At 46.3% G+C, this 11,626-nt stretch overlaps 1 protein-coding gene across 1 annotated transcript; it reads right to left on the bottom strand.

Annotated features, from left to right (window-relative positions):
* Positions 1-8,953: 8,953 nt before the first annotated feature.
* LOC104383988 (regulator of G protein signaling 2) lies at positions 8,954-11,422 on the bottom strand. Its single transcript, XM_009992290.2, has 5 exons — positions 11,337-11,422; positions 10,848-10,949; positions 10,685-10,746; positions 9,656-9,822; positions 8,954-9,190 (listed from the first exon to the last, which is right to left on the bottom strand). The coding sequence occupies exons 1-5, from the start codon at positions 11,402-11,404 to the stop codon at positions 8,996-8,998; spliced, it is 594 nt and encodes a 197-aa protein (XP_009990592.1). The 5' UTR covers positions 11,405-11,422; the 3' UTR covers positions 8,954-8,995.
* Positions 11,423-11,626: the final 204 nt, after the last annotated feature.

Below are 11,626 nucleotides of genomic sequence, written 5' to 3'. Positions count from 1 at the left end.
CATTATTTCTGTCCTTGGGGAGGGCGAGCAGTGATGCCTCTGCCAGCTCCTCTCGATCTGAGGGGGGAGTATCTCCTATCTGCTGGCAATCTGCTGTCAGCTGCACCCACGCTTCCTTACTGACATTTCATCCATGCTCCTCTGTTGTCAGTGGCACTAAAACCTCAAGCAAACCCTGCTGCTGACATGTCCTTTGCTTGTAAATAGTACTTTGTTTCCCTCGTATGTGTTTGCTTCTGGTGGCATCGATTCCCAGTCCTCCCACTGTCACTGGCAGCACCTGCCCCAGCCCAGCCTTCCCCCAGGGCAGCTGTGGGGCTGATGCTCCACCAGCTTGCGCTTACTCAGAGGAGCTGCTGCTCTCTTTGGACGTTGTTTCCTAACTTGTCGCCTTGTTAATGACTGCCATCATCCTTAGTCACTTACTAATTCCTAGTGGAAAATATGTTTAACACAGACTCTCCTCCGAGTCCGTACTGATTCTACCTGCTCATGTGCAAAGAGGGGATGACTCTGCCGTCCTGCAGAAACCTTTGCTCGGTGGTGATTCATGTGTCTGAAGCAAATGCTTGGCAGTTTTGTTCTGATGGCCAGCCAGTCCCTCTACAACATCCTGCCTTGACCATACTGCCTGCCACGTGTCTGCCCTGATGGAAATGCCCTGTCTTCTCTAGGGAAGCCACTTCCCGTGCCAAGGGCACTTCTCTTTTGTCTCTTCAGTCTCAGTACTCCTGTAATTATCCTAGACTGCTGGGCTGGAGTCATTCTTTTCATCTAAAAGCATACTAGTGACTGCTGAAGTGGTATTTCAGAGAGATTCACCTTACGCTTAGGTTTCTAGGTACTGCTTTTGGGAGCTGGCTATTACAACCCGATTATAGGCATTCTCCCTGCTTTGCTGCTTCAGTTACACTGCATTAGCTGAGATCTTCTGGATGCTTTGGGTTGGTATAATTGCTCTGCACAAAGCTGAGGATCTCTATTTAATGTTTCCTCATCCATCATTCTGCCTCTTATATACGTCACTTAACTAATCAGTGATTTGGTTTCCCCATCACAGAGAAAGAGGATGGTGATTAACCTGCTGATGGATGTAAAGCTACTCGCTCAGAAGACGCTAGAGAAGGGCTATAGGTATCCCCTGCTGCAATGCTGGTGGTTAGCTGAGCAACACGGACATTTCGCTGGGCTGGTTGTCTCTCTGTAGACTCTTAGCACTGCAGAGGGAACAAATCCAGCAGTGTACTGGGATTGTCTGACACCTTGCTCAAACCCTTGATGGACATCATGTAAAAACAGACTTTGCTCAACGAGGCTTTACGTAATAACTACTCGGGGTTAAATAGACAGGAACGTTGCAGGGCAGGTGCATTAGCTGGGATGTGGGTACAGCCTATATAGTCACTGCTTGGTGCTCCTTTCAATACTAGACATGGTCATTAGTTTGTTGCCCTGATAAATGTTTGGTTTTCTCACAGGAGTGAAATTACTGGAAGAGAATAACTAACTGTTTTATGGTGGCCAGTGGAGCTGATTAAAAAACATGTTTCTTCTGATTCCAGCCATGAAAAGGCAAGACAGCTAGGAGTCACTTTCAGGAGGTTCCTCCACAATTAACAGCCTTGAGAAAAATATACAAGAGGTTTGCTAAAGTTCTTGTGTGTGTGGTGTAGGGACCTTCTCCAGAAGTTATAGTGCATGAGCACGCCAAGAGACAAGTGACCTTTCAGTGTGCAAAGTCTGCTTATTCCAGAGCACAGCATTTTTTATGCCATTGTAAGGAAATGATACAGAAGAACAAATGGTTTATAAGTGTGTATGTGTTTCAGAACACCACACTTCATAAAAATTGTGTACTCTCGTATTTCCTCAGAGCCAAACAGCTTCAAGACATTATTATACAAGTGTAACATTTCAGATTGTGGGGAAGAAACAGTTGGATGGGGGAGTGAAAAGGTGAAGGGAGGTTGGCTGGAAGGGAGGGCTGGTGCTCTTCTAGCTGTTTCAGATTTTGTATCTAAACACTCGGCTTAAATGTTGATCTCCAGGAAGATGATCTGTTTGTCCCCTAGGTATTAAATGTCCTAATTCCACTGCTCTGTTCTGGACATGAACTTTCTACAACATAGTGTGAAGGCCTGTGCTCGGTGACCACTGCCAGCATCCGGAGGGTCTCTGTGGCAGAGTGAAGCTCAGTTTTGCTGGGAACTGTCCTAGGATCCAATTTTCAAAGGAGATACGAAGGCTGATGCTGAGTACTGTTTTCACACTTGTATCCACATCCTTCCAATTCTGCCTGCTGGCAGGCTGTGCTGCTTCAGAGCTTAATTATCACAATCTATGGTGGTGTTTTATAGCAGCTGGGACCCCACGGGCAGCTCTGAGGCACAGAGATACACAAGCGAGATACTAGCGAGAGACCCACAGAGACCCTCTGAACCTTTGGGAGATGGCTCTGAAAAAAAGCTCTGCCGCATGGACTTTTCCAGCTGTTGAGAATATTTCACTTGCCAGACTATGGCAAGTAACTGCCAAGGATTTGAGCTTCTCAGCATTAGTAAAGGATGCCTACAGCAGTGAGCCTCGAGAGCAATGGAAGCATTTCTATGGCACCCTGCAGGTGTGATAGCTCCTTTCAGGATGAGAAGTCCTGGCCCAAGGAACAGTTAGCAAATGTTAGTTGTAGGTGAATGGAGAGGGCAAGGTACCGTATTATTGCTTTAGTGCTAGCAAAAGACACTTCCACTGTTCCCACCTCACTGGCTTATGGAAAGAGCCGTGTGGATGCTAAGGTGACTCCTGGCTTAGCTAGTTCCTCAGAATGACAGACTTGGACCTAATTCGTAAGAGTATCTCTAGAGACCTAACATAACTGTCAGGATTTCCGCTTAAATGAGTTTGGTCCCTTTGTGTCAGGATAACCCAACCTCCTCCTACAGCCTGCTCTGTAGAGCACCTTGGTTTTTCCTCTAAAAAGGTGAAGCCAAGAGGCTTTATCAGAAAAGTTCTGTACATTTTCAGTAGCTACCTCCGTGTTTGTAATGCCTGGTGAAACAAGTGTGATCTCCAGAGCGTTGTAAAAATGCTGCAGTTGGGTCATGTAACTGTGTCACTCCTCCCTGCCCTCTGTAAAGCTCTGTGACTCTCTGATCCTAAGGTCACGGCTGATCTTTTTCTCAGCTTTCAACTGTGACCTATTTATGCTATTTATCTGCTGCCGAACGAGCTGACCTCTCCTTTGGAAAACAGAAGGACCCTGCTCCAAACCCCAGCAGCCTGCAGGGAGGACGAGCGGCGAAAGCCAGGTTTCAGTCCTGCTGATGGCACCAAAGGCAGCTGGAAGGGCAACGGGCTGCCTGGCAGCCATTCCTCCCCTCGTTCGGACACCTGGTCCCGGCCCGCAGCGGGTATCAGGGAAAGTAAACAGCAGGAACCGGCCGCAGCCAAGTCAGGAGACAGCTCAGCTCTGCAAACAGACGCAGGGAGCCTGGGCGGGCGCCAGGGAGGGCAGCCACACGCGACACATCGTCCCGCTGACGCAGTTCGAAGCCTGCCGAGAGCGGGGGAAGCCTCTGGCGTCTGTGCGCACCATGGCTGCCGGGACAGTGGGGTGGCTCCCCCGCCCCGCGCTGCTTCGCCTCTCGAGCTCAGCCCCATCATCTCCGGCTGGTCCCAGTGAAAGGGTTAATCCTGTCAGCCTTTAAAAGCAATGGTTGAGACAGGAGAGTGCTTACACAGCTCCTCGCTGCCCCTCTGCAATGCATGTGCCCTGCCACGCTCCTGCTGTTTTGATTTCCCTCGGACATCCACGAAGGCACAGGAACGCATCAGCTGGATAAACAGCCCGCCCAGCTCCTGAGTGCCTTTTCCATATGGGACAGCCCACTTTCCGAGTCCTATAAACAGTGTATTAGTACCACGTCCCCTGAAAGCCCAACATCAGGCTCCCAGCCAAGAAGCCACAGAGCTGCTCTTCTAGTCTAAATCCATAACGCAGAAACACAACTTGTTCTATTCCAAGTGGGAAAACTGGCTGAGGAACATAAATACTAATCTCTGTCAATTAGATTATCTTGAATGGAATATTTAATATTTTGAATGGAACATCATTTAATTGTTCCTCATGGGTACTTTGTAGCTGTCGGAAACTCTGATCTAAATGATCATTTTAACGAAGGATTGCCAAAGGACTCACATTCTAAACTCCTACGTAGGATAACAGCGGGACTATTTTCCCTGGGTTTCTGTGCTGGCCAGCCATTGTTCCCCAGTTACAGTGCTTAGGATAACATCAATTAGCACATGTACAGACCTGTCCAAGGCTAATTGCTGAGGGTGTTCACCGCAAATCCTACTGGAGAGCCTCCTCAAAAATTCACACCACTTTGGGGTCACAAGCTGAGCAGCCCATATGGCTAGCACAGTAACCCTTAGGAAGGGGCTCCTTCGGATTTGTGTCAGGGCCACAGGACACTAATGGCTTTGATTGCCCTGAGCAGCCCCACCTGGGCCCCCCCACCTGCTGCCCATCTCCAGGGGCTCCATTTAAGCTCAGCCTTGATGGGCTTGTGTTTCCTCTGAGCTGTGCTGTAGGTGTAACCTTGTATCTGGGTCTCTCCCCTGGATGGATCAAGGGCCTGTGTTGCAGGTAGGTCTGTCACCAGCTCTGTTTCTGGCCAGTCTCTGGGATGGACCTTGGGTAGCAGTAGTAGCCTTGTCTCCAGTCCTGTCCCTGTCTTCTGCTGCTCCCTGGTACATGTGAGCCAGTATTGGATGCCAGGTATTGCTGTGCTGGTGGGACAAGGAAGAGTCATTGGTAATGTTTTGCCATCTGAAGGAAGATGAATTTGGGATGCTGCTTCAGGTTTTGACCAGTTTTCCCACTTGAATTACAGTAAGTCCAATTTAGGGGTAGGGAAATCTATGAAGATCCTGAAATTACTTCTAAAGCTCACTTTTCTGCTCCATGCAAGTTGCCAAATGTGAGGCCTCATCCAAGAAACCCTTCCACACACATATATGTGTGCCTATAAAGCCTTTTAAACTGCAATTAGTGTACCCTTCTCCAAGTAGAGATCTGGAATTTCAAGTGGAAATGTAGATTTTATTTATAGCCTTGGTACATTTTTCAGCCACAATACATGAATACATGGAGCAAGAGCACTGTGTTTCGGTTTGTTTGCCTTGTGGCATTGCTTTCCCCTTTGACTGGAGTGGTGAGTCAGTGCAGCTGCTGAGCTTGCCCTGTTCTCTGAGGTCCTCTCCAGCCTTTGGGCCAGAGGGCGCTTGCTGAGGGTCAGCTGCTTTGGTGGTGTATTTTAGGGTGTTGCTTTACGTGTTGCCTTCTTGATAGCATGGAGGACTCCCCTTCAGCTTGCTCTGTGATGCAGTATCAGCACAAGCCATTAAAAAAAAAACAAGCTGTTGCCAGATCCAGACAGTTGAAACTCATGACCTAGTTTTCTGAAATCATGAGATTGGCTTAGAAAATGAGATTATTTTTTCTTAAATGACCACTTAGTCTTAACATTGAGTTCTGTTTTGGGGAATTACTAGGGATACTCCGGTTGCAATTTGATATTTTCCTTTGTAATCGTAAAGGTGAGAAATGTATTTTTTGTGATATGAAAACAGGAATTGCTTGTCTCTAGCAGAAAAGAAAAGCACCAAATATTGTAACATTATTTAAAACCAGTGATACATAAACTGTTAAAAGTTGCCTTTATTGCCAATTTGCTGGTGCTTTTCAGCAATTTGAGATCCCCAGCCTCTACTTGGCAACATCAGTTATGTTAGCAGTGCATGAACTGGCATTGATGTCCTTGAACTCAGCCAGGACTCACTATCCGGAGCCAGTGCCTTCCTACCCACTGCCTTATGGAGATGTCCACCTCTCACTGTCCTCAGCTTTTTACAGTTAAGTTCTTTCTCTAAGAATGCTAAGCTTGTTCACAGACTTGTTCAGGACCTGTATTCCTTTGCGGTTACGATTCCTGGGATGTAGTTACCCGTTGTGATCTCTTCTTATTTTCTTGCCCGGGTGGCTGTCAACAGGGATGTGGGCTGGAGCAGTTTTGTAACCTGATGGAAGCTGAAAAAGTACTGTGCTCTGGCCAGCTGCTTAGCAGTGCCCTCACCTTGGCCCGCCAGACCCCAGCTCTGCCACCCTCCTGTTGCCGTTCCCAGAGGGGTCTTTTCCCCACCACCACAGCGAGTTCGGCTGTGTGCAGCCCAGTGGGACCAGGCCGGGGGGGTGATCTGTTGGGCTGTGGAGGAACAAGCAGTTTATTATTTGTTGCCATTGGATACTGATGCCAGGGTACTAGTTTTAGGTGCAGCTGTAAGGCTGCCCAGAGTAGGGAACCAGCATCTCTTAAAGCAATCAATGGCTTTGTATTTCTCCAGGAATGTTCATAGCAATCTTTGGGATTGCAGCACTCCCAACATGTCTGTAGTGTCCCTTTTCCAGTGAAGCTTACCTCTGGCAGTTGCAAAAACAGGGCTTTTGTCAAAAACTGGAAAAGCAAAAGTTGGAAGGAATGTTGTGTGCACAGATGTGTTGCATTTTGCTAAAAATAAGTTTTTAGGTTGTGTTGTGTGGTTTTGGTGTTTTTTTCTGTTGATAGACAAAACTGTTTTGCTGTGAAGTTTAACCTTGAAATGTGAGTGCTCAGATGCTGCAGATGGACCATGCCAGGGACTCAGTGTGGCTTGGCTGGTTTGCTGCCCCACTGACATGCTCTGCAGAAGCTACAGAGCTGCCTGCACAGCCTTCCTAAAAACCAGTGATGTTCATGATTCAAATCATCAAAATATACAAGAACAGCCCTCAAGCAGTGCTGCCCTGCCTAACGGCCCCACCTAATTTCCCCTCTGAACTACATACTGTGCTATAAGTAGTTCTGGCACCTGCTGAAACTAGAAATGTTTCTTTCCCTGAAACCAGACACCAGTGGTGGTTAATTACCACATCCCAAATTGGCACAGATTAATGCAGCTTCACTGAAGCCAATGAAGCTTCATGGAATTATTCCTGCCCTGGCTCTGAGTCATTAATAGGTATAGTTCTGGCTATTTTTATGCTCTTCAAATTATTTTGTTAGGTTACAAAAGCAATTATCAGTGCAAATCTGTTTTCCCTAGTTAGAAAACCAGGCTTTCTCTGTTGCAGTATTATCGGGCTGAGTTTTCTCTTGTGCTTGCTTTATGTGGAATTAACCATGCAGTAAACTTAGCTGTATGAGAGCTAGTGCTCATAGCGCCTGACATGGGCTAGAGCAAAGTGGGCACTGCACCAAATTTGTTTCTTTCAATGTATAGAGGTGGTATAATACACACACGTCTGTGTGTATGTATATATACACACACTGCTATATATCCTGCAATATGTGTACGCATGCATGAAGTAGTTGCTTTTGAACAAGCTTTGGATATGTAATTGAAGTGGAAAATTCTGTAGTTAGAATTTCTTGATGCTTAGAGAAGGGAACCATTATAGAAGCAACTGCTGTGGATACATGTGAACTAACCAATTAAAGATTTGGCCTGAGGATTGAAGTCAAAATAGCTGAAGCCAGGATCTAAACAGACCTAGTGTTCAGACAAGTCACAAAACTAACAAATCAGAGACTGTTTTGGATGTTGTCAGTTACAAAAATGGACCTGGAATAATGATGACCGGTAACTTCCCCCTAAGAAGCACTCACCCAGCAGAATCAAATGCCATTATTGTAATATTATCTCCACTGACTCTGCACAGGTTTTACAGCCTGATGCTGAAGTCCTCTAAGCCCTTTTTGAAGCAGATGTCTTGAGTAGGAGCAGTTGTGCTACTGGTGCCTGTATTCCAAACAGCATCCTGTAATGTCCAGCAGCAGCACTGCTGCTTCCTAGTTGACCTGTCATCATGTGTAGTCATACATGTGCCTTGCACTATCTTAGAGACTGGTTTCATAGGGACATGCTTAAGACAGAGGATATGACCAAATATATCTCCCCTGCTAAGCTTTTGAGCTCTGAGGACTTTAATTCTGTTAAAAAACAAAACAAACACTTGCCTGGTAGAGTAAGAATGAACTTCTTTAAAATTAGGCCTATCATGATCACATAGTCCCCATACTTTGGTGTTCAGAGCCAGACAGTGCATATCTGTGTGTGCAAAACAAGTTCAGCAACAAAAGCAGCTTTGTATCAAAATAGTTTATTAAAAACAGTAAGAGATTTCACTGAAGCTTGCTGTCCTCAAGACAGAGTTATGACATCATTGCAGCATTCAGCACAATCATAATCCACATATAAATATAACACTACACAGCTCCTATCTGCCTCGGCCACGTTTTGCCCTCCCTCTGGCCTCGTGCAGCCCTGCCGACGCTGACACAACCCAGCCCTGCATGCTTTAGTTGCAGAACCTGTTCCTCTGGGAAGCGAGTTCTGCCCCTGCCTTGCTCCATGCTGCACAGTGCTGTTTCTGTCTGGCAGTCACACAGAAACCCAGCACATCTCTCTGCAGCCAGAGGCAGTTTACAGAACCGGTGCGAACACAGAGCGACTGCTGACAGCGACGCCGGCTGATGTTTAGGAAAAATAAATAGGCAACCGATTACTCAAGTTCCCAGCACTGTGCAACTGCACAGAGCAGCTTCTGTTTACAAGAAGGAAGCTCTGTTCTGACCTGCTGCATGGCCACCCCAGCTGTGGCAGAAAGATTCCCTCATGGTATGGTCTGGTCTGGTCTAATGTATGGAGTCACCTTTCACTGCAGCACTCAGAAGCACATGGCCAGCAGCTGGCTGGCACACTTCTGTCACCTGTCAATGTCCTCCAACACCACCACTCTTCGCCATCAGCTTTGCACCAAAGTCAGTATTTGTCCTTGTGCTGTGGCAAACAGACTGAGCGCTCGGTATCTCAGTCTTTCAGGTCAGGATGCTGCCATGAGCTGTGGCTTGCTTCCTTGCTAGCTGAGAGGCTTCTCTTTGCTCTTCTCCACTGCTCATGTGCCCTGGGCTGCTCTGGTGATGGGCGTCTTCTTGCACAGCTCCTGATAGAATTCAGATTCCAAAAACCGTGGGTATGAGTTATTCTCCATTAAGCTGTAAACTCTTTTCTGTGCTGCACTGAAGCAGGTATGCGTGGCTTCCTGAATATTCTGTGCAATCATGTTCTTGGTTTGGAAGTCTATGTTTATCTGAAATAAAAAAAAAATAAAGAACATTTACTTCTGAGAATTGAAGTTGAAGAAATATAATACACCATAAAATTTCTGAAGAAGTAAAAAAGGCAAGACCCTGTTACTACAGGGTTAAATTAATTAAATTTCCTTGAAGATAATTCTTCTTTAATACAAACACCAGAGTGATTCAGATGATACTATCTTTCAGTACTAAACTCAAATACATTTCAGATGTTAAAAGCAGCTGTTGACTTTTCCCAGTTAAGATGGGAACTCTCTGAAATGCTGCTGCTTGTGCCATTTTTCACCTCAGTGAAAAGACAATTAGGGAAGAGGGTTATGTTCAGACACAGATATTAACAGTGAGGTATGTATGATGCAGTTTTGGCATCCACCTTAAAGTGAGTTCAGAGAAATAAAGAAGGGCTTTAAGAACTCATAGAACAGGGCAGTTGTTATGTTTAAACAGGTTTTCTTTACCTCTTTGGGAGCCTCCTTTTCAATGAAGTCATTGTAGATTTTTTTTGCTTTTGATGTCAGCTTCTGGGGTGACTTGGTTTTCTTGAAGTCCTCACAGGCCAACCAGAACTCGATGTTCTCTTCACAGAACTCGGACTTCAGAAAAGCTCGGAAAGCGGCAAGACCATCTAGGGAAGGAACAAAAAAATACACATCAATTAACTATTTCAAGAATCTTCAGTTTACCCATTGGTCACATCTGTTCCTACCAAAACGTTTTGCTATAGCTCTGGTCTAGTTCTTTCAGGGATGTCATGGCAATAAAAATCCCCATTGATGTATGCCAACAAATTAACACTCTAACAGCTTGGCAGGCTTCATGTCAAGTTAGTCATTTTGTTAGGTAAACACAAAAAATGAAAGCCATTTCTAGTAGGTATGTTTCCTTTTGTGATGCCTGCATATACATTAAAACAACCCTCTCTCTAGATGGGATCTCCTGTGTTAACCTTTACACTGGATAAATATTTGACTGTGCTACAAAACTGTGGAATATTTTTTGCAATGGAAAGAATTACTCAAGTTCAAAGAGCAAGTGGTAATATTATTTCTTAGCCTTTTTGCTCTGCTGCCTTTCCTTGCAGAGTACAGTAAAACCCCGAGATCGTTGAACTTCTGTGTTGCAGAATCTTTCCCAAGTTATTTGAACACATTTGTCTTGGTTAAGCAGCGAGCACAGGGAACAAATGCTCTTTTCACATTCGGCAAAGCGAAGCTGATGGGTATGATTTTAACTACAAGGCTTACAGAAAAGAATTCCATTACAAATTAAATGTTCTTGATGTTTCAATATTAGTTTACAATTTTTTTAAAAGAACACTTCTAGGAATTTTGGCTTTAAATAGTTTGATTCTGGTCTTGAAAGTTAAACACTTTAAATCTATTTACATTAGAAAGGTACAATGCTGACATGCAAGGAAGCAATCTTACAAACATACAAATTTCACCATGCCTTTGATCTTGAATGTTACTTTTTGTAGACAAACTTACATTTATTAGCAAGAAGTTCATCAAAGGCTTCTGACCACAGCTGGGCTTCTTCAGGGGAAGGTCTGCATAAAGATATGGAGAACATTAGATTCTGCTGTTCAAGCTTTATTGTTTTTGTAGGATGCTTGAGTTATTTAAACATGGTCTTTTTCTCATAACTTACCTGAAGTAGGTGCGGTGTTTCCCCACTTTCTTAGCTTTCATTTTAGTAGAATTGGAAGAGTTCTGCAGGAAGTAGCTAAGTCTTGTTTTCCAATCTTTAATGCTGGAAGAACAAAGAGGAAGATGCATGTTAAAAATGACAACTTTAAAAGATTTAGACACCAGCCCTTTTACTGGCAAAAGTAGCAGCAGTTTTCCTGACATTGCTTTGCCAATTCCGTACCCAGAGCATCTGTCCAAGGGCATGAAAACTATTTTCCCCTCGATTAAATCAACAGATTTCGCCCGCTAGCCCGCGACTAACGTTAGCCAAGGTACAGCTGCAGCTCGCAGAGCTGGGCACGCCGCTCCGCTCCCACCGCCGACCCGGCCCTGCAGTCCGCTTTCCCCTCTCCTTCCTCCCGGCTCCGCGCCTGGGAGCCCCTCCGTGGAGCAACCCCCGGGGCTCCAGCCCCGCTCTGCCCCGGGCCGGGAATGGCGGGACACTCACATCGTCCTCTTCACCCTGCCCTTCTCCGCCTCCTCTGCCTCGCTGCGCCGGCGGCTGCTCCGCTCCATCCGCCCGCCCTCGGGCTGCTGCGCCGCTGGCTGCGCGCTCGGCATCGCGACCGCTTCGACCGCGCTGCGCCGCCGCCGCCCGCACTTATAGCCCGGCGGGCGGGCGGGGCCGCCCGCCTCCCCCCCACCCCCCCCGGGGCCGGGCGTGCGGTCTGTGCCGCAAACGGGAGCGTGTTCTGGTTTTCCTGGTAAGCCAGTGTGGGAAAGTTTTGCCTTCCTCTC

This window comes from Tauraco erythrolophus, chromosome 10 (assembly GCF_009769465.1).
Source record: "Tauraco erythrolophus isolate bTauEry1 chromosome 10, bTauEry1.pri, whole genome shotgun sequence".
Classification (NCBI taxonomy): Eukaryota; Metazoa; Chordata; class Aves; order Musophagiformes; family Musophagidae; genus Tauraco; species Tauraco erythrolophus.
This window is presented reverse-complemented; position numbering and strand designations above follow the sequence as displayed.

Excerpts from the sequence above, each read along its gene's own strand:
- LOC104383988 (XM_009992290.2), bottom strand. The coding sequence starts at position 11,404 with ATGGAGCGGAGCAGCCGCCGGCGCAGCGAGGCAGAGGAGGCGGAGAAG. Across the intron at positions 9,823-10,684 it reads TGAACTTCTTGCTAATAAAT|ATGGTCTTGCCGCTTTCCGA; the intron begins GTAAGTTTGTCT and ends TTCCTTCCCTAG. Across the intron at positions 9,191-9,655 it reads AAAAGGAGGCTCCCAAAGAG|ATAAACATAGACTTCCAAAC; the intron begins GTAAAGAAAACC and ends TTTTTATTTCAG.